Genomic DNA, 27719 nt, shown 5'->3' on the forward strand with positions numbered 1-27719 from the left:
GGTGTTATTCAAATTGCTAAATGGGCACAGGCGAGTCAAACCAGTACCTACGTGGACTCTCCCATTGTGCAGTTATTCTTATTATACTCATTTCACAGTCCCAGTTATATTGGCTAAGTAGTCTGAGCGTAATTGCCAATTCACTGCACGCACACATATAAACTTTTCATTCGCACTTGCCTGATCGTGACAGGTGTGAGAGAGTTAGTGATGACTCCGGTTCTCAGTACCTATGGTTTGCGGCTACTATCGCAATGAGAATACAATGCTAGGCGTAGATGCCAGACTAATTAAAATTCGGACATTCAGAACGGAAGGACGTAAATCCGGACAGTTGGTAACTCTGAAATGCAATGCAACAGAGCATACTTGAAGATATCAGTAAAACTTTATTTATAATATTATAAGTAACCTTTAGACCGTGCTCATGTGACTTGTTAACAATTTCACGCCACTTGAACCTCGTGATAGATCGCGAATGATATTATTATAGTTTGTATCGATCATTCTGTCAACTTGTTTGATTACCGTGTTGGTTTAACTGTGCATTGCTGCAGTGTATGCTTCAGTAATTGTGTAATTCATAATATTAATCAGCATGAATACTTTTTATTTATTTCGTGCATCTAACACTCTTCAATGTTTATATCCTACGAAAGTATGAACACTTTACAGTCAGCAGATCAAATTATCATACCATAAGGGCATAACCTTTACCTTTGTAAAACTTCCAAAAATTAAAAAATAAATAGAAGTTTTAAGTAGGTAGGTATCGGAACAAATTGGTTTTCTCTGCGGTAAGTAAACCACATTGGATTGACTTATTGTCTAAAGACAAAAAAACCGGGCAAGTGCGAGTCGGACTCGCGCACGCAGGGTTCCGTACCATAATGCAAAAAAAAAAACAAAAAAAAGCAAAAAAAAAACGGTCACCCATCCAAGTACTGACCCCGCCCGACGTTGCTTAACTTCGGTCAAAAATCACGTTTGTTGTATGGGAGCCCCATTTAAATCTTTATTTTATTCTGTTTTTAGTATTTGTTGTTATAGCGGCAACAGAAATACATCATCTGTGAAAATTTCAACTGTCTAGCTATCACGGTTCGTGAGATACAGCCTGGTGACAGACGGACGGACGGACGGACGGACGGACGGACGGACAGCGAAGTCTTAGTAATAGGGTCCCGTTTTACCCTTTGGGTACGGAACCCTAAAAACTATGAAATGATCAGGGATGGTGTTTAGCAAAAATGTGTCAACTGTCAACCCACATTCATTTTGCAATAAAATGTCAACTTTAAGCGTCATTTTTTTGAGTTGACATCTTACTCCGTAATTAATGTGGGTTGACACATTATTGCTAAACACCATCTAGTTATCTCCCAAGTCTTCGAACGGGAAAGCCTACAACTATCGATTAAAGTTGAATTTATTATGAAACGGTCGCAGGTCAACGCACCACCAGCCTCGCAGGCCAGATGCTACGACCTGGCTACGAAACGACGTATGCATGTTTCTAGTTAAGCCTTACATAGGACCTTTTATGTCCGAATGTTAACATAACTTGTCCAAGTCTAGTGAATGGATCGTGTTGCATGATCAATGAAGGGTTAATAAGTTAGAGGCTTAAGCAATATTATTAAATTTATTAGTAGATAAAGAGTAAAGACACGTTATCCATGATGGTGACCGGTTAAACATAACTTTAAGGATCTTACAGACATCTCACGATCTCAGCATCTTATTATACCTCAAAATACCTACCTTATAACCAGAGCTCGGCGGGGGTGAGCTGTTTTCAGAGTTTGCACAACATGGACATGCCTTGTCATTCGATGGTATATGTGGTGTAATTTAATAACTAAATAAATTGTTTTATTTAGGCTGCCTTTCCGCTACGATCTTTACGTCGCCATTAAATCAAATGAATTTTATTGCAAGCTTTTTTAGTAAACCTCTTCAAATAATATGTATATCCATCCATATGCTACTATTAAAGTTTATTTGTACATAAGGAATGGTCATTTTAGTTTAATTATAATTAATAAAGTTTTTATTTTAATATTTCTTTCTAAGGTGTATCTATATTAATATCTTCACTTGACATAAGTGACGTCAAAATGGCTCACCCCTGCCGAGCTCTGCTTATAACTTATAAGATTTTTCATTTGACAACGGTTCTGGCGCTAATTAAACTTCTCATATTGGCAAATTTAATATGCTTTCTTTTATTAGATTAAGCAACGGCGAAGTATTTTTTAAACCAAAATCTAGTCTACAAGATAAAGTCTTTGAATAGTTTTTTTATTATGTTGATTCTAAACTTACTATTGGGAAATTCATTAAACCTATATACCATGGGTAAAGTGTACCATGGGTAATAGATGACCTTGTATGTTTATTTATTTTCACAAACTGTGCGTGACGTGAAATTTTTCCATAGAAAGGCCCTTCAGTTTGTTCGCTATCAATTTTGCTAATTGACGAGTAAGTACGTGAACGCGATTTACCAAATAGGTATTCCGGCATGGCATTATGCCCAAATATTATATATGGGAAATTTCGAGGCACAGAATAAATAATAGTACTACCAGGGGTGCGAAACTCCTGACTTCGGTCAAACTCGGCTCCGCTCGTCTCAGCATTGCTCCGAGCAATGGAGCCGAGTTTGCCCGAAGGGAGGAGTAAGCACATTAGCACCTCTGCTTCAGGGTAGTAGGTATCTAAAACTTATAGCTACAAGCATCTTCTAGGGGTGCACCTGCATACAGTCAACCCATTTGAATTCTGGTCTGCTTGGAACCGAAGGCCTACCGCGAAAAACGAAAACACCAATTTTTCCGACATTACGCACGAAATTTCACTATCTTCCTTTCTACGCACGAATATGGAAGAATGATAGAGGCAGATAACGAAATTTCGTTTTCGATTTTTGCTGTAAACATTCGCATCATAATGACTTTAAATATGACATTCTTGAGAGATTCCATTGTACATATTATCAGTTTATGACTGGGTCAATGTTCACAGTGGATTGTTAGGATAAACAAACTTTTTGAACCTAAACATGTAAAGATCCAAAGTGCAGAATATCTACTTGGTTTGCGAGTCACACTTAGCTGAACTTAGCTGAATGGGCTAAAAAAAACCATAAGTTACAAGTTACAACACTTGCAGTTAGAATTTAGTTTAAATATGTTCTGAACAAAACAAACTAAGCATTATGAAACAAATCCCAAAACATAACAATAACAAGGTTTGCTTTCATTTTGGTATGGAGCAGAAGAAAGTGATATATAGGTATTATTTAAAGCTGCATAGTGGCTTTAACTAAGTACCTACTTGGTCCTTATGGTAGACTACCAAATTACTGTCACTCCTCACTTTGTCCTCTAACAAAAATTTATTTCAGTGTCCAAATTCAGGTTTATGATAAAAATAAATCTTATTTTTATTTTTTTAAATTTTTAATTAACATCTTATACATACCAATATACACAATTGAAAAGATTCTTTTAAATCTGAATACTGAAACACATCCAGCTAAAAGATGACCTAATTCCTGCACCAAAAATAGGTAACCGAATGCACATAATTTATGTGAACGGGATGCAGCCCATTAAATTGGATAGGTTCTTCGGAAGAATTTATAATTCATAAAAATAAGCTTTAGCTCACAAATACATAAAAATAGCAGAGTCAAAATAACTACGATATTTCTGAGAAACTAGCACAGACTGCTGTCCTGTCTCTGCTCAAGCCCACTGTTGCTGTGTTATTTTTAAATTTAGAACAGTTCCCTAGACAACTCTCATGTGCCCAGTGTCATGTTTGCAATTTTCATAAACGGTTCTACAAGTTACTCTTGAGGCCTGTGACCAAAAGCCAACCTTTGCAATTTTTATAATATATAGCTTATTAGGTGTACCTACGTAATCCAAATTTATCTCATCTGGTGCGCCTATAAATAGGTATCAGTACACCCTGGAAATGATAACGCGACGCGTGTCATAATCAATTAGGTGCCTACTTAGACTCAACTCGAGCAGCTGACGACACAATGTAAACAAAATTACGGAATTGCAGGTCGGCTCTACACCTGTGCGCGAGCAACAGGTGAAAATAATTTCACACGAACACCGGCTAGAGATCTCACTGACACGAGAAACCTGACCGGCTCTCGGATCCCGTCAAAAACCCACTTTCACGGCACTTGGCAGTCTAAAATCTTGAAAACACCGTCACATACCAAACATAACACTTACACGTAAAGTAACATAAAACGATAAATACCTTTTCCTTCGCCCGTCCGGCATGTTTTTGCACTGATTTTGCGATTAACGCACTTTTGCTTTCAGCCATTTTAATCACTGTTTCATTACCGACCGTCTTTATTTCGATACACCATCAATCTGCACCCAGATTTGGTTGCAGCTCTACACTGTCACACGTCAAAATCCAAATGCGTGTTACCCTGAGAAAGGCACTCTGGCGGACTGAACAAAATTCTAGTTTCTTGTTGCTAATGTCTTCGATAGATGGCTCTTGTCACTAAATTGAAACATATTTAATCACTTTTAAACTAGATGGCGACTTTAGAATGTCATATTTATTTTCGTAGATGTTTCACATTCGATTTCCAGTAACATAAAGATTCACAGAAATGGCGCTATAATAAATCAAGTCTGAAATATCTGGCTAAAAAAGTAAAAGGCAAAGCTGCAAAAACCATATAGTTAAAATTAAAACAAATTTATAAAAAAATTTAATATATGGCATTGCCCAAACAATGTGCCAGTTTTAATTGGAACATCGTTTGATCGTTTAAAAATTAGGTTGGTAGACTTGTCTCACTATATTATTTTACACAATATATTACTCTCATATTCTCAAACCTGTAATTTATCTGTTCTGTTTACAAACAATTTTGACAAATAATTGACAATCTTGAATCTTGAATTGAATATTTAGAAGACTCTTATTTTATTTTATTTTAGCACCGCTAGCGAACGGTTTTAATAAGGAAAGTGTATTATTTTTACTACCATGGTACAGTACTCATTGATTTCTATTTTATTCATATTTTATAAGAGCTTTCATTGATCAAAATTTCTGTTTTAGCAACCTCAAAACGAGCTTACGCGGAATGCAATTTACCGCGCGCGTAAAGCGGAGCTGGATTACTTCCAGAGGGCCTTGGACAGACAATGGCTAAACGATCGAATGGCCAACGGCCGCATGGGTCGTTGCCTAGCCGTCCTAGAGAATGAAGCTCGGATGGAGAAGGAATTCCAAGAGGTATCTAGGTTATACATTTTGGAGACTATTTCATCCTCAAAACCTAGACTAATTCAAAAATGGCACACACTAAAATCTGCCATAAAGCCGATTAAATTGCAGGGCATGCCAGGGCAAAACTGGGAAATTAGGCTTTCTCTTATAGTGCATGAAAATTATGAATAGCCATAATATCCAATGTTGTTGATTGTAGAGAACTGACCATGCCGCAATTGTCAATGCTCGAGCTAAAAAAGAAGCAGACCTTGCTAATGAAGTGGCTAAAGTCCGTCATGAAGAAGCCACAGAACTGCTGCGTCGCCACTACCTCCGTGAGCGAGATCCCGAGCTGCGGATGCTGATAAAGAAACTCCAAGCCGGTTATGTGTGCCGAGATGTGCGGCAACAGATACAGCATAATGAATATAGGAGGATGCAGGAAAAGGTAAGCAAGGAGAACGTGTTCTGGGTTCCAGCAGAATATCAGTGCTTTGCTGAAAAGAGCGAAGCATATAGCTGAGTCGGAACCCTTTTGTTTTTGCTGCAATGCACACAGAGTACAGCAAGTAAACCCATCTTTTCGTGTTTAAGTATCTTTTATTGTTAATTAAACTTTGTACATATTTTAGTTTTGTTCTGTTTGTAATGTACCTATTTTTTGCAAATTGTGTGTTTTTGCAGCATCCAAATGAACGGTTTATCTATCTATCTAACAACTGACGGACACACATGTACAAAACTATATGGTGAATCAACTTTTTATTGTCACTCATTCTCTGCTAAGGAAAGGTAAAAGGGTATATATTTGCTGAGAAAATCGAATGAATTTATCTGAGTTTGAAGTTAAGTGACACACTTCTAAAAACCTTGTATTTATAATAAGCAAGCATACATTTTTATTGCTACTGGCTTTATTTCTAATTTTATAACTTGGTTAAATTGTAATGGTAGTACAATTTTATTGTATACACAGGTAAATGTTAACAAATTATACACCTAAACCTTCCTCAATATAACTATGTATAGGTGAAAACTGCATGAAAATCCGATCAGTAGTTTTTGTATTTATTAGGAACATACAAACGGACAGGTGTGGTGGGGAATGGGGAACTTTGTTTTATAAGATGTTTAGCATTTATTGTATCCATATACATATAGTTCGTTTTTATTAGCATTAGAAAAATGGTAAACAAATCAATCTTGATGTGTCTTTTAATTGAAAAACAAGTTTTGAAAATAAGTCACAGCAAATATGTGACAATTATGAATCTACTAATACAACCATTTATATTTTTATGGTTTCATAAGTTACCTTCTTTCTAACGCTACAAAAACGAACTTTTGCAAATAAATTATTTGAATTTAGGCCGAAGAAGAAAGAGCCAATTCCATCCTCCTAGCTGCGATTGGCGATGACCAGGAAGCCCAAAAGAGGGCACTGCAGAAGAAGCAGCAAACTGCAGCATACTGCCAGGAGCTGCAACAGCAGTTGGTGAACAGGCAGAAGCAGAGACAGTGTCAGTATGAAGACGCGCTCATTGAGCAGAAGATGCTTGATGACGTCATGAGGACCATTTCTGATGAGGACCAGAGGCAAGACCTTTATTACAATCATCTCTTCTTCTTCATTGCGTTATCCCGACATTTTCCCAAGGCTCATGGGAGCCTTTACAAACTTCTTTAAAATTTAATTAGCGGTCGTTACCGCTACCGCGCGATGTACTTCGGTGGCTTGCGCGTGGCACACATATGCCTGGCCACAGTGCTTTAGGCATGTTCAGGCAAGAAATGTCTCCGCAGACTGAAACACTTGACTTCACTCTTAAAATATGAATCTGTCTATTATCTCATCAGAAAAAAATGCTTACTTTATAAAGAGATTCTCGTCTGGTATTAAAGGTGCATAAACAAAGGACTACAGTTGTACTACAGTTAGGGTTGGTTGAACCGTCTGTCACCGTGAAGGTGTTCGCTAAATTTGATTGTATGTGAAGTTTCATAGTTCTCTGCTGCGTGACGTTGATCAGTCACAAACTGTGGTTTGCAACTGGCTAAGTACTAGGTAGTGACTAAGCAGACGTAACATGCTGCCACTCTAAAGATGAGTTTTTGAGATCTCTTGACATCTTCCAAGATTAGTATCGTGAAAATGTTTTAATATTTACTTTATCTGACTGCAACTAATTAATATATTCTTGCCGCCCTGGTTTAGGGAGCTGAAACATAAGCGAGATCTCGTGGAGAAGACGCAACGCGAGATGGTGACGTTCAGGCAGGCTCGTGAAGCGTGGCAAGCCAAGCAACGTGAGCTCGCCATAAAGGAGGAGTTGGAAATTGAAAAACAAAATCAGGCCGTCTCCGACCGCAGCGCTGGCATGTTAGTATAGAATACGTTTTTTTTTTTATAATAATAAGGAAAACTTGATAAATCCACCACCTCCGGCAAGACTCTAACTTGCGACTTTCTGGAACACCGGTGCGGATCTGCCAAGCTGCAGAGGCTTGCCAGAAGCGTGCGACAAGGCTCGGAACCGTTTTTTTCTTCATACAAAAAATACCGGTATTATTACGTTCTTTTTCATTCTTTGGTTTATTATTTCATTTTTAATGGGACAATCTAATAATACGAAGTTCGAAGTTGTTACTTAAATACATGATTCAGTCCTACGTAAAGAGCATAAATTAATTAAAAATATTGGGCTATTAAGGGTTTAAAAAAGACCGGTTCCGAGCTTCCGAGCCCTGGCGTGCGAATCTTTCCATTCCTTTATGCTTAGGGCTCATTTAGTCGATGCGAGAAGTCGCATGCGAATTTCATTACATTGCAGTTTTTGATCGGTCGGTTGAATTGGACGTAACGAACAGTGCGCAATGTAACTAAAATTGTATGCGAGTTCGCGCGCCGTTTAAATCAGCCCTTACACGCCTTAGGGAGGCGCATAGCAACATCTACCGTAAGAATAATCTGTCTTAACAGGCACCGGAGCTAAAGTTACGAGTACATTGAAAATTTTATTCACTTAATATACTCGTATGTGATAAGTGATATAAAAAAAGTGTTTTATCACTCGCAGACGTTATGCTTGCATAAAATCAATAATATGTTTTTAAACAATGTCGATGTCGATTGCTTTGCAATCCCGTACCGTGTAAGCTCAGTAGTTCTGAGCGGCTACCGCGAAAACCGAAACTCGCAAATTGCGGGGATCTTTCTCTTTTACTCCAATGAAGGCGTAATTAGAGTGACAGAGAAAAATCCCCGCAATTTGCGAACTTCGATTTTCGCGGTTATAGCCCTGACCCCCCCAGCCTATACTTTATCATTATCACCCGATGAATTTTTAGGAGTATATCTGCGGCAGCGGCTATTTTTTTATAGTTTATTAGCCTAGTTAAACATACCTATGTCTATAATTAACTTCCAACGAAAGAATAAACTGCAGGCTAACGTGCAAATCGTTAATGCTCCGTGGTGTAGCGTAGTCATCTCTCTCTGTCACTGTTCCATTTTAGCGCGACACGACAGTTTCATATCGTTCGGCCTAAGCGATTGGCACGTTGACTACGCACCCAGGTAAGAAAGAAAGATACCTATCTTTCGAGTTATATTTTTTTATATACATATACTAAAGAATTTAAAAATAGTAACAAAGAAAACTGAAACATTGTTTTACAGCCGCGCAGAAAAAGAACGCCGCGAGAAAATCAGAGAGGAAATAAACGCCAAAATATGTGCTCAAGTAATGGCGGACGAGGTAAGGCAACTAGTGTAAAAAAATATTTACTTATAATTTATAAATAATACTTTTAACGAGTAGAATCATATAGGTAAACAAACGAAAAGTATATAGTTCTGCGAAAAATTATTTATTTTAATTTAAAACGTAATTAAAACAAACCTAATCTATGATTTCTTTTGTCAGGCGGAGCGTCAAGATCGCGACAACATAATCAAAGAGCTGGTAGAGCACGAAGCAGAAGAGAAGCTGATCCAAGACGATCTGGCGGCGGAGCGCAAGCAGCAGTACGTGAGGGTCAGCACCATGACGGACCTCACGGCGCAGATGGACCTTAAGAAGAGGGAGATAGAGCTCGAGAAACAGAGGCAGATCGAGTTTAGGAAGGACGTAGGTTTTGATTAGCAAATATTTAACACTTTCGACGCAATCCTCTTAGAAGAGCACGTATTACTACAGAAGAGCGGACGACATAGCGACGAGTCGCAAGCAGGAGTATGTGAGGGCCAACACCATGACGGACCTCACGGCGCAGATGGACCTTAAGAAGAGGGAGATAGAGCTCGAGAAACAGAGGCAGATCGAGTTTAGGAAGGAAGTAAGTTTTGATTAGGAAATATTATTCTGACCTATTTATAAATAAAAGTTCATGTTTTACAAAACGAGTCCTAAATTCACTTGTAGAGGATGTTTTTCAACGTTTAGTCACACGCTGAAAAGCGAATAGGTTGGTTATTCTGAACATTTTTTATAGGAGTAGGAACTAATGCAAAAAATTAACAATTCTAGCATATATGAACGGCAATTTACTATCGTTCGTTGTTTTGTTTTCGCTTTTGGGATGAGGAGCAGCAGGTAAACGTTGAAAAATAATTCAAACCTCTTTTGTTTTGTAGTCGAGTACTCCATGATAACGTATGGCTATTTTTTTTTCGTATGACCCTAAAAGTAATATTTAACACATAGAAAATATGTAACTAAAATCACTCTAAAAAAATACCATGTACTTTATTTCAGGCAGAAGCCAAGCTAGCGGCTCAGGACGCGAAAGAACATGAAAAAGAACGTATGAAGAAAGAGAAGGCGCGTCAGTACGCGAGAGACCTGAAACAGCAGATAGAGGACAACGCGAGAAGGAGGGAGAGCGACCGACGTCTCGAGGACGCGAGGGCCAAGGCTGTCTTTGACTATTACAAGGATTGGTAAGTACCAGTTTGGCAATAATATGTGCTCAGGAACTACCAAGACAATTTTAGATATTAAAAAATAGGGACTCACATAGGCACAGTAGGCAAGGACTAAGAAATCGCACTCATGTCAAATGGAAAATAACTAAAGGAATATAATTTTACAAAATTTACCTTGTAATTCCTGAGAAATGTCTCAAATTATGTACCCACACGACAGACACAACATGGTTACCATTCCTGGGCTTGTTTATACCATGTTGTTCTAGTGCAGGGGTCTTCAAACTTTTAGATATGAGCTTCCTCCTGCCTCCTCTACCATTTCGAGCAATGAATAGTTTGCAATTTGGCACTTTTCGCGACTTAAACTTGCAGGCCCGTGGTTTGGAGATCGCTGTGCTAGTCTAAAGAATTTCCGTCTAGAACACACACGACAGCTCCTATAGGCCCCGTGCATGAACCATAGGGGGCAGCATAGGAGCTCTAGGAGCCGTCAAATTTTTGGCGAGAGGCGTAAATGTGTCGTATATGCTTCCGATGTAGCCCGCAAGACGGCAGAACCAACTATGCACAAGGAAACGTACCGAAGAGAATGGTAGACGGTAGCACTCGCTTTGGCAATGTACATGTGCACATATGTTTCCGATTCGGGCCACAAGACGGCAGACCCTCCAACACGCGCGGTCCCTTTTGCAATATTCCTTACTAAAGTCAGCTTTTCCTACCAGGAAAGCGGAAGTATCGAAGGAGCGCGCCACGATCGTGTCGGAGCACGTGCCGCCCATCCTCGGCTACATCCAGCCCGGCGTGCTGGGCGCGCCCGACCTGCCCGCGCTGCGCGCCGGCGCCGGCGCCGCGCTCGACATCAACCTAGCGGCCGACAGCGGCCACCACAGGCATCCCAAGTGCAACGCGCAGTGCAGGGTTATCAGGGAGTATTAGATCCGACGACTTTCTGTGCGTAAGGGCTGATTTAGACGGCGCGCGAACTCTCATGCGATTTTAGTTACATCGCGGATTATTGGTTACAACCAATTCAACCGACCGATCAAAAACCGCAATGTAACGAAACTCGCATGCGACTTCTCGCACCGTCTAAATGAGCCCTAATTTTAGTCTTGACTGTTTTATATGGAACCGAGGAACTATCCGTCTTATACACTAATTTTGATATCTTGAGACTTTACGTGCAGTTCAGAGTTCAGTGGGAGTTTTGGACCCGCCTACGAAAGTATTTATTTTAGTTTGGTCCACTTTTGTTTAGACTAAAATATAAATTATTGAATTGCTCAACGCAACGGGACTAAATTAATAATACTCGAATATTTAATTTAATTTAATAATGTTTAAAAATCGTAGAATTTAAATCAGTGTTCCAAAACATAAATGTCCATGCTCGTTAATTGCTACTTTCGATAACAACGAACGTATACTTATAGTTCGTTCACGTGGAATGCTCAAAAATGTGATATTTTTATAAATTTACCGATATTATGACGTATTAAATTGACAATTGAAGTAAAGCTTCAAGTTTTATTTGCATGTTTCTGATTAAAAGCCTGGCAGCTAAATTGTTTTAGGGTAGGTACGTACTTGTGCCGATTAGCATAGAACGATATTTCGTTGGTTGGTTTTGTCTCGCCCGGGCACCCTCTTCTACTGTTGACTCCTCAAATAAATAACTTAAGTAAATTAAAACGAATTAAAAAAAAAACATATTTACAAAGACAACTTTATTGATTGTACGAGAAGTATAACACTCCAAGAAATTATCGTGCCCCTTATTTTATCCGCCGACCTGGATGGCGTTACGACGGCGACGGCGGGAGCGATAACCATAGGTTGGAGCGTGACACAGCGATCGGACCTTTCGCTCCAACCTATGGTTATCGCTCCCGCCGTCGCAAGTCGCTCGATGTCGGGGCCGAGCCGTTATACGACGGATATATTATGTTTTGTGGAAGCTGAATAGTCTACTCGTAACGTTAACTTTCAAACTTTTACCCCTTTGTGTACACTACAAGGCCGTACGTGGGGTGACTGCTATAGCTACATAGTAATTGGCCACTCTTAATCTTAACAATATGACTTCTTTTTGCTTGTTTCTTTCTGATTTGATAGAAGTCTTCCCTCGCTGATCTGATTTTCCGTTCTATCCTCTATCCTTATTTCATAGTTGTCCATGTCCCTCATCATGACGTCGAATGAGACTTTCAGGGGTTCCTGGAGCCTGTGTCCGTCCATGTGGGAAGGCGGCAATATCCTGTAGCGGCGCAGCATGTTGGCCAACATAGTCTTCATAGACATCATAGCGTAGTTGTATCCTAAATACAATTAAAGTACCTACTCAAATCTTAACATTCATAACTCAATACATTTGAACACTGCTATGTACCATCAGTTAAGTTCTGGACCAATTTGTATATCAATCATATCTTGAATTTCTCTACAACATCAACAACTACACGGCTGGTGGAGTAAAAATCTACGTGAGTGATCACTGCGAACTTCCAGCAAAGTCAGATAAAGCTCAAAAAGTTGGACCGGTGATCTGATCAAGTTAGCCATTGACGTATATTAAGGACTGGCCTAACGGGCAATAAGAATGGGACATCAATGGGGCCAGTACAGCGGTGTGACACCGCTACAACGCGATTGGTTGATGAGTTCGCATCACGCGCGCGATTGGTCGCAACTATGTAGCTGCGTTAGACTGCACGATTAGCTCGAATTCGTGAGTGACACCGCTGAACTAGTACCATGTTTAGTGCCCGTAAGGCCCGTCCTGAGATATTTATTATTCCTCAATGAAGTTAGCACAGTCACAGAATAAATAATAACACTAGGTACAGAAGACTCACTCTCTAACAAAACGCGTCTGTTACGATCAGGACAGATATGGCCGCTAGGTGGCGACAGCGCCACGCGCGGCTTAAGGCTAACCACCAAAATTGGTGTGGAACGGATGTACTTGTAGCTACCTGTTGCAAAGCGACAAAATCGCGGAGTAAGCCACGCCTGGCACAGTGAAAGGAAAGTTTTATAAATTCATATGAAAGTAGATGTGGCTGTTTTCCAGTTGATATGACGATGATGAAAATTATATTAAATTATGCTAGCTATTAAATATACCAAGGCAGTTCCTCATGGGCAGCGAGAAGGGCTGGAACTGCGAGGGGTGCTTGAGCGGCCCCTCCAGGAAGCGCTCCGGGCGGAACTGCTCCGCGTCAGCTCCCCAGAAGGTGGGGTTGCGGTGCGTCGCCCAGATGTTCAGTACCACCGACACGCCCTCCACCAGAGTAGTGCCTGACGCTGGAAATCATAATAGTGGCCAATATTATTTATACTTTGTTGATGTGATTTTTTGACGGTGAATATTTGAGATTAGTAAGGGAGCTGGGTAGGGGAACGGCACTAACATCAGGTTACTTGATGCCTGGGAACCCTACTACTTAAGGATCAGAATTTAACATCAGTCTAATATTTGTGCATACGACAATAAATACTAGAGAATCTATACGTTGTAAGTAGGTACTTACGAGTATATAAGTAGTAGCAGAATCACGACCTACCTAAATCTAAATACAGGACCTCTCATCCTTCCGCTCATGGCCATCAATACTCAATAGGTACCGAGACCTATTTCTTTTAAATTTAAACAAATTAATTACATCAATTTGTGTAATTAAGATATAATTTTCTTACGTAATTTCACGTCATTCATGACTTCTCTCGCCGTGACGGGCACTGGAGGGTACAGCCGTAAGGTCTCTTTGATGACCGCCTCCAAATACTTGAGCTTCGGCAGGTCTTCCACGGTTAAAGCTCGGTCAGAGTTTGCGAACACGAGATCTAACCTGTGAATGGAGTAATTACCTACCATAACGATTACTAGAAACCAAATCAAATGATATCACTATAAATTTTTCTTCCTTATGCCTAATATGCTAATGTAATGTGTCATGCTGGTCTAAGAGCTAGCTACGGAAATAGGTTTGCAATTTCTAGAGCAACGAAATCCCTCTAGTGTGTCATACTATCATTATTAATTAATCCGGGCGCCTGGCAGCTGTTCAGCGGCGGGTTTTGGTGAAAAAAAAGCATAAGCTCACGCCTCATATCACAGACGCTCACGAATATACGAAGGCCTTACTCATGGTGTAGTTTCTGCTGGACGTGGGGATGACGGGCCAGCATGGCGGCGGCGAAGGAGGCGCCCACGGCGGAGGTGTCGGTGCCGGCCATCACGATCACCATCAGCTCCTCGCGCAGCTCCAGGTCGGAGTATTTCTGCTCGAGGCGACCGGATGACTCTATCATCATGTCTAGGAATGTTTTTGGAGCAGTGTCGCTGAGATCTGTACAAAATGGCCGAAATCTGAGTAAGTACATTATGTCATTTATGTCGTAAGCACCTACAATACAATAAACTCAATAGAAGAATACTTTAAATATTTAAGCGCCAATTGTAGTTAGTATTTTGTTATACCAACTTACATAGGTACGAGTATACTATATGTACAAAGCGTAGAATTGTACATTTATTTGCATACGTGGTAAAACGGCGACGGAGAAAACAATAATTTTACGTGTTCAAAACGAGGCAGACTCCAATTCAACTGCGCTAAGTTTGCACTGACTTGGTAGTAAACAATGTAACCTAGTATACATTTACATATCCCATTAGAGCGCCATACTTGAGGCGTGAAAACTTAACGACTCTATTTCGAGTACCTATTAATTTCTTAAAACTTATACACCGTGTTTTTATTGAATTCCGTTAACTTCGGGGTATGGTTAAGTACTTTTAAGAAAACTAAATAGCATAGTTAATTTTCAAAGTAATTAAGGTTGCCTCCAGAATCTCGCGAACTAAATTGACAGGTCAATGTGCACAAATGATACCACAGTTTGGCCAGTGCTGTTCATATCGATATTTTCAAAAAAGTTTGAATTAGAGAATATCGCGAGACTTCACCGCTAGCGGCGCTACTGTTGCGGGGTCAGTTAAAATGTATCTTTAAGTAATTTAAGTTATTTTACAAATTTTACTTGGTATTTCGAAAATTGTGCAATTTTATAGTAATAGATACAAGGATATTGGATAAACATATTGTAGATTATTAAATAAATATTTTATTTTATTTGGTAGGAAAACTTACAGCTAGAGTAACAAGTTGTAGGTCACAACATAGAAACAGTGACTTTGGCTCAAAATACAAAAAAAGGCTGACCCAGACGGGGAAGTAAGATAAGATTTCTCATTTAATTTGTGTGGTGTGGACGTAAAAATTAAATCGTCTCGGTGATCCCTATTGCTTCGATTGTAAAGAAGACCAGATTAGGTCAGAATTGAAATACAGTTAGACCAAGAAAAGTCTGCAGCAATTTTGATAGCCCACGCAGTGCAAGTATTATTTTAAACGTCAAACTTCTATGAGTATGACGTTAAATAACGTGGACTATCAAAATCGCTACAGACTTTTCTTGGTCTAACTTTCATTATCGATCAATCTCATCTACCGGCCACATTGTATAAAATTAAATCACCAATTTTAGATTTATGGCGACAACCGCGAACTCTTGAAATGAACAACTTGCCCCCAAACCTGCATACTAACATTGAAATTTGTCAGTTTCGCATCCGCACCTCCTGATTTGATCGGTAACGTCACAATCTTATACAATCGATTATCGAATCAACCACTTTTCTCGTCACATTCATACAAATCGAAATCGGTTGTGACCCCTTTATAATTATGACATGGGTAGTAAGTGCAATATCTTACTTATCGATATCATTTTATCGACATATACCCCTGACTATTTTTTCTTTGCTCATAGAAGGTAGGATCGCATAGAAGTGGTATACGCGTGCCTCCGTGAGGGACAAAACATACGCAAATGCGACACTGTGATTGGTCGAATTCATTTGTTGCCCACCATTCTCCATACTAATGAAAAGGTGGGGAACAAACAAAAAGTGAGACTGTGACAAGGACAAGCAATAATACCGCTTTCTCTGCTACTCCTACTGAAAGATACATAAGACTATCCCGTTCTGTCAGTTACCCCCACCACTCATGCCAGATCCAGGTATATCCTAGATTCATGTCTTTGCTATTCCTGGTATCATTTTATTTGTCAAACTCGTGTCAATTTAGTTCGCGAGTTTCTGGAGGCAACTGTAAATGTAGCATATAGCGTTGTTGTAACACGGGCATTACATTTAACTCAACCAATCAATTGAAATCTGTGACATATCAATGTCATTTCGAACATCGATCGACCGTGATTGTACTTAAGTTTAGTAGCAAATGAATGAACTCATTCTAAATACTAATCAATACGTAAACCGCCCCTAAGGCAAGTGTACAAGCTTGTAGAGGCCTTATAGGAAAAAAAAAATTATTGATTATCTCCGAAAAGGAGTTAATTAGAATATCGGTGTCTTTGAGAAAGTTACTTGATTTAAGCTCAGGAATGCACCCTTGAAATTAACGGAAATAAAAAAAAACACGGTGTATGTAATTATAAAAAAGTAGTTAGAATATATTTGTTTTTCCGGTACCTACTTAAATATTTAAAATTTACGTCGCGTAAATATAAACTTCTAAATCTCCAGGCTTCGAGCAACACCGGCTTCCGACACGTCGGAAGGGAGGGGCCCAAGCGATATCTCATCGTACAAATCATTCTGCCATTTTTCGCGGGGGGAAGGTGCACACAGTCGCACTTCTCACACACTTACATACAAAATCCAATCAAAGGCCCTACTGCAAACCACGTTCGACGTGTTGCCTCTCTATGGCACTTGTAAATTCATAAGTAAGTGTGACAGGGAGGCAACTCAGGCAACACGTCGAACGTGGTTCGCGGTAGGCCCTCTGTAATGACGACACAAATACATAAAAAATTACACACGTCAAAGACAAATCTTGCAAACCTCGATCTCTTTTTGTGTACGGACGAGTGACTAGTGTCACAACACGCACACTAACACGTTGAAGTATGTCATTGTATTCTGAGAGATGAGAAGTCGGATTTGTCGCTCGACCGATCCGCAATTTGTACTGAGCGAGCAAAATCGATAAATCCAACAATTACTTGAGACTAAAATATAATAATTGTATTTAAATGTAAATAACGTATGATATGTAAAAAAAAATATTACATGTGTAATGTAACACTTTCTTTTTGTAAATTTGATGTCCCCGACCTCTTTTTATAACAAAAAACCGAGCAAACAGGCATTTTTGTGCAGCAGTGTTCACGCGCGCGTCTGGACTCGGTCTAGTGAAAAATCCAAGTGCAACTAGTTTTATTACCCGCGCTAGATTAGATTGACGCACTAATCTTGTACCTCGGCAGAGTGGAAATAGTACGAATGCCGCCTCCCTTCCGTGTTGCTCGAAGTCTCCAGGTTCACACTTACCATTATTGTCCCCTTTTTGAAATGTAGATTGTTGTTTTTGTTTTATTTTTATTACCTGTAAATTAACAAGGACGAAGTTAAATAGGTACCTAGAACTTGGGGGTCATCCATTAATTACGTCACACCACTTTCTAGGTTTTTTGACCCCTCCCCCCCCCCTTGTCACACTTGGTCACATTTGGCAAACCCCTCCCCCCCTAGTGTGACGTCACATTTTTTCTACGAAATCGCCAAATCGAATTAAGTAAGTACCTAAGTATTATTAATATTTTATCAAAATATTTTAGACGATATAAATATATTAGTAATTTTATAACCCAAAACTGCTTAGGAAAGAAAATTAAACGATTAAAAACTATTTTCAGTTTAATAACTTGTTATTTAAATGTACAGCGAACTAAATAATTTAAATAAATTTTCGGTTACTGATGAAGTTAAAGTGACGTCACAAAGTTTGTGTCTCCCCCCTCCCCCATGTCACAATATGTCACATTTTCTTGACCCCCTCCCTCCCCCTAAACGTGTGACGTAATTAATGGATGACCCCTTGGCTAGAATAGATAAAATGTTAATCATGTAATATTTTGTACAAGTACAGGTTATATATAATGGAAAGAATCGGTTAACTGTAGTAGTAGTTACGAAGAAAGAATTGCGCTACACTTAAGATATAAGTATATACTTAAATCATCCGTGAATTATATCAATTATATGTAATGTAGGTAGATTTATACGTGCTGGGGCGAATTTGTACTTAACTGTGAATGTTCTCATATCAAATTAATGAAATCCGCGCCAGCCTTCTTGAATCAACCTAAACTTATAGTGCGCTTTGTGACTAAGGGTTAATTAGTACTCGTACCTACCTCATCAACAAAATGACGTATGATCTTCCTATGGAAGACAAACTTGTTGTATCTCGGCAGCAGCCGGTAAATGAACTCCGGGTACATCCACGGCGACACCATTCGCTTTGCCAGTTCTTGAGACACAAAGTCGAACGCGATGAGGAAGGGGTGATTTGGATCCTTTTGACTATGCAAATCAATGCCTAATGTTGTTTCTAAAAAAACCTTAGTTGTAAGCAGAGTACTGAGTGAGGAAAGTTACCTTAATATTTTCCACAATAAGCACCAGATAGTGCATTAACATAATCGTACTAGGACAAAGCTCGAAATCTCTTAAACAGTCCTATAGTAGATTTATTATCCTACTTCAGGAACCGTTAACGGTATAACTCGTATAACTAATAAAAAATAAGTTTAAAAACTAAAACCCGACTACTGCAAATCGCGCTCTAAAAAGTATGAAACAAGATAGAATTCTTATCTAAAATTATCAAGCAGGAAATATTATAAATGTTACCATTTTTATTTATAAAAATGCAACGTAATATAATTTACTGAATTTTTTATATATTTACAGAGATTCAGAGGATAGCCGTGGTCGTATGCCACATTACTTTTAAGTTTATAATCGTGGCATACGACCACGGCGATCCTCTGAATCTCTGTAAATATATAAAAAATTCAGTAAATTATATTACGTTGCATTTTTATAAATAAAAATGGTAACATTTATAATATTTCCTGCTTGATAATTTTAGATAAGAATTCTATCTTGTTTCATACTTTTTAGAGCGCGATTTGCAGTAGTCGGGTTTTAGTTTTTAAACTTATTTTTTATTTAATTAATTTTGGGGGTCATGATTTCGTTACTAACTTTTTGAAGTCACTTTATATTACTTTTGCGAGGGCGTCCTCAGTACAGAAATGCACGCAGAGCGCCGCCTATATCGGGCTACGCCCGACTCCTTTAGTGCCTATGAGGGCGCCGATGGCGGCCGTCTTTGGAACGCGTACGTCGGGTTACGCTCGACTCTTTTAGTATGAGGGCGCCGAAGGCGCCCGGATTTGGAACGCGTACGTCGGGCTACGCCCGACTCTTTTAGTATGAGGGCGCCAAAGGCGCCCGGATTTGGAACGCGTACGTCGGGCTACGCCCGACTCTTTTAGTATGAGGGCGCCGAAGGTGCACGGCTTTGGAATGCGTACGTCGGGTTACGCTCGACACTTTTAGTATGAGGGCGCCGAAGGCGCTCGGCTTTGGAACGCGTGCGTCGGGCTACGCCCGACACATTTAGTATGAGGGCGCCGAAGGCGCCCGGCTTTGGAACGCGTACTTACGTCGGGCTACGCCTGACACTTTTAGTATGAGGGCGCCGAAGGCGCCCGGCTTTGCAACGCGTACGTCGGGTTACGCTCGACACTTTTAGTATGAGGGCGCCGAAGGCGCCCGGCTTTGCAACGCGTACGTCGGGCTCCGCCCGACTCTTTTAGTATGAGGGCGCCGAAGGCGCCCGGCTTCGGAACGCGTACGTATCTTGTAAAAAAATTGACTGTTTCATACATTTTGGCTGATCTGGACTTCTATACCTATTCACGGTATAAAATGTTGCAGGACATTAAAAAAACACCATTTATAGCGGCCAAACAAATTTCTTTTGCAAAAACCTTCTTGTATCGCCGTAGTCGCGTAACACGCGGATAGAAACCAGAGCGCTTGTAGCTAACCGAAAATTTAATGTTTTATCTGGCGCATGCAAGCAAAGCCGGGTGCAAACGCGAACAATATTTATATATTTGAAATGTGCTAATTGAGCTCTTTCCAATGATGTATAACACATCATCATTACTTAATTTTAGTTTTTTTGTTCGTGACTTTATGACCTCTAGAGGGCGCAGTGTTCATTTTTTTGGGACGCCATATAGCCTATAACCAGCGGACGATTAAGACGATTCGAATGACACATCGTTTGTTAAATTATAATAAGTACTTTAGAAGTTATGAGGGAACAGATGAACATACATACATACATACATACATACATACCCACATACATACCGGTCAAAATCATAACCCTCCTTTTGCGTTGCCGTAGTCGGGTAAAAATCTAAATATCTCATACCTTTCACAATATTTCTTTGATTTTATAGTAGGTATATTAGCAAAATTAAGTGCATAAATAAACATAAACAGTAAACACCCATGATACCGAAATTAATAAATAGGTAGCGGTTTATTTGTATGAAAAATATACGGGTATTGGGTCCCTGTCCTCCTTTATGATTTAGCTACAGTCGGGTTATCGGGTATAACGTTAATATTGGCATAGCTCATGCATGTTCCGTTATGCCATGTGCCGTTAATTGCACAAAATGATAATGAATTTTGTATCTCACAAATTTCGGGACTGTTCAAGAAATTTCGAGTTTTGTCCTCGTTCGATTGTCTTAGTCTTGTTATCTAATACCTACGAGCAATTCTTAAAAGATTTTTATACCACATTTATAAAATTCAGACATCTTAAAAACAATCTAACTACTTACCGCAAACTGAATCGAACGTGTAAGTGTTAAAATATCTCCACACGGAGAAGTCAGCGCCTCCAGCCATCGGCTCCAGCATGTCGGCCATGATCATGCTTTGTCTATTAAACACTTTTACAAATTCATTAAGGTTCTTCATACTAAAGACAGGAGCTAAAATTTTGCGCCGCGGTCGCCAGATGTCAACTGTAAATATAATTGTTAAGTACTTACATAGTATTTTTAAGTAGGTACTTATGCAATGATGCCAAGGTGTATCGAGTTACGAAACTATCTATTATGTTTAATTTCTTGACATAATTTATAGAGGTTAAAATCCGTAACCGAATGGAAGGCGTGCGGCTTTCGACCCGGAGGTCGAATGCACTCGATTTTTTTCAGAATTTACATATAATATTCTTATTTTGCGTGCCTAGGTATTACAGGTGTTTGGTAAAGATGACAATTTACGTTACCTTTCGGCGTAACGTAAATTGAAAGATGCTATTAGATGTTATGTAGGGTTATATTTTACCTGCAGCAAATATACTGCCATTGCCAATTACTGTACGTATGAATTGAGTCACGTAGCCTTTCTCCATACAAGACTTCAATATTACTTCAGAGGTTTCCGGCTCAGCAACGACTGTTAGAAAATAGGAAGAGTTAGACCAAGATAAGTCTGCAGCGATTTTGATAGCACACGCAGTGCAAAAGTGTTGTTTTAAACGTCAAACTTCTATGAAATTATGACATATAAATAACACTTGCACTGCGTATGCTATCGAAATCGTTGCAGTACTTGCAGAATTTTATAGGTCTAACTCTACTTTGATGTTATTTAAGAGTAATATGTTTGATTGTAATGTTGCCTATTCGAATAGTAAGAAAGTTATAAATACGTACGTATATACAGCTTATTAGCCATCCAAAAAGATGTGATGCCGCCATTTTCAATGGCCTGCCGGCCCAACGCTTTAAACCAAACGGCACCGTCTGCAATATGAAGGAGAAATTAAAAGAGCAGCAGTTAAAATCTCCTTAACCGACATGAGAGAAAAGATCGCGTACCTGCCACCAAATTGTGGCCCCTGGGAACAGCAGATTTTTTTTGTAACTTTAACCACTGGTTAACGATATTTTTATCCTTTTTTGGTGCTAGTTTGAAATTAAAAGTTTAAGTAAAGCTTAGTGAACTGAACGTTTTTAATGTTAGGTTATAACTTATAAGGTTAACCTATTTAAAATAAGATTGCTTATTAATTTATTTATATAGATACACAAGCAAACCATATCATAAAATAGTTATTTACTGCCTCTACGATAAGTACTAGTGCGAAAAATAGGAAATTCGCAACGAGTAGCTAATTTTAAAACACGACCGAAGCTATAAGGGAGTAGAGCTAAAATCTCTATTTTAGTCAAAAATTGTAAATAAATAACTAACTCTTATTTAAATGCTGCAAAGAAATGTGTCAGTGAAACCTTTATTTTTGCATTAAAGAATTAATTGTACTTACCAAAGTGTACCTGAGGTTGAATTTCGTTCACACGGGAAAGTTTCACGACAAGTCATACAAATCCTACAATTGTAACCTTAATACCATAGTCTAATAAAACATGGTCTTCTCTTCCCAGAGTGACACAAAGCCTACGTCACAATAACATTGCCGCTTTATATAGCGCTATAGCATATTATCATATAGCGCTAGCGCTATCATGCGTCATGCGAAAAGACGGGAAGAGAGTACCAGGCGGAGTATAATCATTATACCATGCCTTAATGTACCTTAACCTACCTATATGTTGTACATTTGCAAAGGGCCACCGTTTACGAGTTATTTACGAAAAACTAATAAAAAGTGACCTGTGAACTGATTGTAATTAACTTTCTTCCATTAATATCGCTTTAAATATTGATCCTAGAGAAAAGTGTTTAAGATGTTTTTTGGAGGAAATTTTATGTAGATAATTTATTCTTAAAAATCTATTTTGCTATGGGGCACCGTTTACGAGTTATTTACAAATAACTAAAAAGTGACTTTAAAATTATTTATAATTAACTTACCCGCTGCTTTGCCTTTTTAAATATTGATCCTAGCCTAGCGAAAAGTGTTCTGCATGTTTCTTGTAGGAAATTTTATGTTTATTATTTACGTATACGTTTTCTTTTGCTATGAGTCATACTTTTCAAATTATTAACGAATAAATAAAAACAAGGAAACTTAGAATTTATTATAATAAACTTTCCCTCTTTATTATCTTTTTAAATATTGATCCCTGCGAAAAGTGTACTGAATCTTTTTTGTTCAAAATTTTGTGTAGATTATTAACGTCTCACAGCATTTTTTGATAGTAGCCACCGTTTATGAATTATTTACGAAAAACTAAAAAACGGGACCTTAGAAGAGTTAGAAGTGATTATAATTAAATTTCCCGTCTTAAAATCTCTTTATATATTGATCCTAGCGAAAAATTTTACGAAATCTTTCTTGTGGGCAATTTTATGCAAATTACTTATGTAATAGAAAATATTTTGCTATGCGTCACCGTTTAAGAGTTATTGACGAAAAACTAAATAAAGGGACCTTTAATGTCAAATATCTCACTTCCAGTCAAGACTTCGATCGAGCAACCGGCAAATTCGGATTCAGCGGGGTCTAATTAGGTTTAAAAACCCGGTTGCCAAAAAGTAATATGCTTTGCCAGTCGAAATCGTTTTGATGAAAAATATGACCAGTCTATAAAGGCTAGTATATAAGTACTATAAAGAAATTTCACCTGTATCGGAATTTTTCATTAGATATGCATGCCCGATAACCGGATAGCACTTTTCGCCGATCGGAAGGTCTGAATGGATCTGACATAGTTCTGGCCTTCGTCGCCTGTAAACAGCACCCACGATCACTGCCACCAACACAAGCAACCAAAACATTGCTCCGCAGCCACTCCCTTACTGAACCTATTTTTAAAATATTTTGATTAACGGTAAAACTACTTCACACTCTTGTCAGATTATAACTGTAGAAAAATAGTACTGCACATGTTTATGTAGGCAGTTTACCTAGTTCTGTAGCAGATACAATTAATCCAAGCGCTTAGGTGGATGTGGGGGTCAAGTTTAATCTCACCAAAACTCACGTGGGGGAGAGCGGGGTAGTTGCGTTTTTCCGCTTTTGTAATATGTTTTTTATTTGATAATATGTTGACTTAATAGGTAAGGTACGTAATTACTTTTTTTTGTTATAAACTCAAAGTAAGTGAAATCAAACAATTTGAGGGACCGCGAGGGGACGCGACATTACACAGAAAGGTAAAAGGCAGTTGGAGGATATCTAATAGAAAAAAAATACCCCTAAGTTGCAAACTTGCGATTTTCAGAAATGACTGTAGTCCAGATAAAATATTTTACACTTAGGTACCACTAAATAAAACTACACTCCAAAATCAATAGTTGTTTTCGCATTTATTAAAATTTTACACGTGATTTTAACGACAGAGTGTATATCGGACGATACAGTAAGGTATATATACGCGCGCGAGCGAAAGCGAAGCGGCCTGCCTGGCTAGAGCGCCACTCACCGTGGTCTTGTTCAGACTCCTGAAGAAGACCGCGTGCCGTTTGTAACCTCAATGCGTTGCGAGACTTTTCCGAACGATTCGTTTTTTTTCGGGAAGGCATGGAAATGCGTATAAAATGCGAGACCCAAATCGTTTGACTCCGCAAACGACCAGTGCCAGATTAAGATATTTTGATGCCCTAAGCATTTCTAGACCATGGTGCCCCCTCTCCCTAGGGTCATCAAGATTACATTGAATTTTTTTGGTAAATTGAGTGACGTTCATTGCCGCATTACAGCTGAGAATGGAAATCAGTCACATCATTTTATCACGAAAATTGACAGTGCTGCAGCAGTAACGTTGCAACAGAGTACCTAATGCTACTGCAGTCGCCACCCGAATGTCACCTTTGTCATATCTCAGGAAGTAATAGAAAAGGCGAGCGAAGCGAGCGCGAAAATATTTCAATAAAAAAACGCAATTTTATAGACAGTTGTAGATTTTTACTTTTAGTATGGAAATCATTTACATCATTTTATCACGGAAATGTACATTGCTGCAGCAGTAACGTTGCAACAGAGTAATGCTGCTGCATTCGCCATCCGAATGTCACCTTTATCAGACCTTATAAAGTTATTAAAACGCGAGCGAAGCGAGCGCGAAAATTTTTCTATATAAAAAACACAATTTGATAGACAGTTGTACATTTTTACTTTTAGTCCCAACCAGGCGCGAATCCAGGATTTCATACAGAGAAGGGATGGGACAGTTTTTTATCAGCCTAGCTTCGCATAGGGCTCGATATTTAAGGGTCTCAGCGAGGTTGTTTGATGCAAGAGAGGTGAAAAGATGCAAGAAAGCAGAGCTTGGAATTGACCAAGTGAATTGAATTGGCGAAGTGTGAGCAAGGCAGAAGGCCCAGCTGCGAAAGAGGAAAGCTTGGATTTGGATCCACGCCAAAGTGTAATTTAAGCAGAAGATCAACTTTGCCGTAAGGTAGAAGGCCTCGCATAAGACCTAACGCCGAACTGCAAAAGAGTGGCTTGAAATCGAATCTATGCATGTAATCACGTCTCTTCTACTGCTCACTCTTTGGCTTCACTCGAAAGCGCTACTCGTTTAATTTTGTTGTATTATTAAATCAACATAATTATTATGATTATTCAATTAAATTTGTTGATATATGTTATACCCTCTCTTCTAAACTTAGAGTTAATTTGGCAAAATTCTTCCTCGGTGGCTTATTCATGTCAACACATATTAAATTCAGCGCCATCTGTTAGTTTACCAGGGTACTCTATAGTGGTAGCAAATATTTGAAAAAAGTTTGCCCCTCCTTCCTAAGTAGCGCCATAAGATTCAGGGGCAAACTTAAGTCAATCGAGTGTTTTGGCTACCCCCCCTTTTAGGGGTTGAATTTTTATAGCCTAAAACCTGGCCGGGGATTTTCTCGACAGATTAGTAAAGTTTTCATCAAAATCCGTTCAGCCGTTTTCACGTGATGCGCGTTCAAATAAACAGACAAACAGATAAACAGATAAACAGACAAACAGACAAAAATTCTAAAAACTTTTGGAGCGTGTTCTGTTATCGATTCTAAGTATCCCAAGCCAACTTTTTTTCAAATATCTTCCATGTACAGACTTTCGACCGTCTTCAGCTTTATTATATGTATAGATAGATATAGATAAAAGTTGTTGAAAGTTATATTACTTATCTATATGAAAATAAATAAGTATCTATTTGAGACCCACAGATCCACATTAACTATACATAACTAGCTGTTGCCCGCGACTTCGTCCGCGTGGAATCTTAAATTCAACATTATACATCTTTAGTACAGTCTACAACAGAGCTATGAATACAGGCAAAGTGCCAAAAATATGTATACACGACCTTAATGTACAGGCAATAAAGTACTGTATACATATTTATGACACTGCCTGTATTCATTCATAGCTCTGTTGTTGACTAGGTACCTATAATTTTCATATCCAAGCAATGTTGAAATTACTTTTTTGTAAGTTGTATGAAGTTTACATAGTGTTCTATAAAATTTCAACCCCCTTTTAACCCTTTTAATGAATGAATTTTTAAAAACCCTGAAATATCTTTTCTTTTATTCTAATAATATGCCTTTATACAAAGATTCAAGTTCCGCACTCACAAAATATTTGATCTTCATACAAACTTTCAACCCCTTTTTCACCACCTTAGGGGATGAATTTTCAAAAACACTGAAATTAGTTCTCTTGTATTTTAATTTAATACCTTTTTGCAAAGTTTCAATTTCCTAGCTAAAAATAAAATTTGTACCCCAAGACGAACTTTTATCCCCTTTTTAACCCCTTAGGGGTTGAATTTCCAAAAATGTTGCATTTACTTTTTTTGTAATCGGCTATTATGCCTTTCTAAGAAGTATCAAAGCAATTGTAATGGATTCAAACTTTCAACTCTTTTTTAACCCTGTTAGTGGATGAATTTTACAAAACACTGAAATTACTTTTCCTGTCTTTTAATAATATCTCCAAATACAAAGATTCAAGTCCCGCGTTCGAAAAAAAATTTGATATCCATACATACTTTCAACCCCTTTTTCACCACCTTAGGGGAGAAATTTAAAAAAAAACGCTGAAATTAATTTTCTTTTATTTTAATAATATATCTTTTTACGAAGTTTCAAATTCCTAGCTTAAAACTTGAACGCCATACAAACTTTCATCCCCTTTTTAACCCCCTTAGGAGTTGAATTTCTCAAAATCGCTTCTTATCTCTTGTACACTTTATAAATGTAATCTAGTGTGCAAATTTCAACTTTCTATCTTTTGTAGTTTCGGCTCTGCGTTGATGTATCAGTCAGTCAGTCAGGACACTTGCATTTTATATATATTGATAGATAGATAAGACATTTAAGATTATGATCGTGGTAGATACCTATATAAAATCATTGATACTATTGATAGATTGTAATTAAAAAAACTTAATTACAGTAGGTAAGTAAATTTCTATTACGGACTGATCGGTTATTTTTCTTAAAAATATATCAAATGCCTTTCAAATAATTAAATCGCCCCAACCAACCTGCGTCCTATTCATAATAATAGCAATTATGGTAATTATCCACGTGCACCTACTAGGAACAGAGGGTCACGGT

At 38.5% G+C, this 27719-nt stretch overlaps 3 protein-coding genes across 5 annotated transcripts in view; 1 reads left to right on the plus strand and 2 right to left on the minus strand.

The window, feature by feature from the left end:
- The window catches only part of LOC134664519 (myc box-dependent-interacting protein 1), a 67349-nt gene extending 62845 nt beyond the window's left edge, over positions 1-4504 (minus strand). For 2 of the 3 annotated variants that reach the window (XR_010098262.1, XM_063521203.1), the window contains exon 1: positions 4294-4504. Coding sequence is in view for 2 of the 3 variants with exons in the window: in XM_063521203.1 (XP_063377273.1) it covers positions 4294-4362 (69 nt within the window). In the remaining variant the exon portion in view is untranslated. The remainder of the gene's footprint in view (positions 1-4293) is intronic. The other variant, XM_063521204.1, reaches the window with a different exon arrangement.
- A 435-nt stretch (positions 4505-4939) lies between these two features.
- Positions 4940-11424, plus strand: LOC134664570 (meiosis-specific nuclear structural protein 1-like). The gene is made up of 9 exons (XM_063521285.1): positions 4940-5049; positions 5122-5298; positions 5492-5722; positions 6644-6870; positions 7490-7654; positions 8954-9032; positions 9201-9404; positions 10032-10216; positions 10930-11424. The coding sequence occupies exons 1-9, from the start codon at positions 5047-5049 to the stop codon at positions 11141-11143; spliced, it is 1485 nt and encodes a 494-aa protein (XP_063377355.1). The 5' UTR covers positions 4940-5046; the 3' UTR covers positions 11144-11424.
- Positions 11425-12277: 853 nt separating this feature from the next.
- On the minus strand, positions 12278-23953 carry LOC134664736 (cytochrome P450 4C1-like). Its single transcript, XM_063521482.1, has 10 exons — positions 23786-23953; positions 21911-22000; positions 21540-21650; positions 21026-21211; positions 18503-18699; positions 17637-17691; positions 14355-14559; positions 13907-14058; positions 13334-13513; positions 12278-12525 (listed from the first exon to the last, which is right to left on the minus strand). The coding sequence occupies exons 1-10, from the start codon at positions 23937-23939 to the stop codon at positions 12278-12280; spliced, it is 1578 nt and encodes a 525-aa protein (XP_063377552.1). The 5' UTR covers positions 23940-23953.
- Positions 23954-27719: the final 3766 nt, after the last annotated feature.

This window comes from Cydia fagiglandana, chromosome 5 (genome assembly GCF_963556715.1).
Source record: "Cydia fagiglandana chromosome 5, ilCydFagi1.1, whole genome shotgun sequence".
Lineage (NCBI taxonomy): Eukaryota > Metazoa > Arthropoda > Insecta > Lepidoptera > Tortricidae > Cydia > Cydia fagiglandana.

Bases quoted from the DNA above. Each gene is read 5' to 3' on its own strand.
- LOC134664570 (XM_063521285.1), top strand. The intron at 5,299-5,491 runs GTATCTAGGTTA...TGTTGATTGTAG, and splicing joins TGGAGAAGGAATTCCAAGAG to AGAACTGACCATGCCGCAAT. The intron at 9,033-9,200 runs GTAAGGCAACTA...TTCTTTTGTCAG, and splicing joins CTCAAGTAATGGCGGACGAG to GCGGAGCGTCAAGATCGCGA.
- LOC134664736 (XM_063521482.1), bottom strand. From the start codon at position 23,939: ATGTTTTGGTTGCTTGTGTTGGTGGCAGTGATCGTGGGTGCTGTTTAC. The intron at 21,651-21,910 runs GTACGTATTTAT...ATTTTCTAACAG, and splicing joins GGCTAATAAGCTGTATATAC to TCGTTGCTGAGCCGGAAACC. The intron at 14,059-14,354 runs GTAAGGCCTTCG...CTCCATTCACAG, and splicing joins CAGCAGAAACTACACCATGA to GTTAGATCTCGTGTTCGCAA.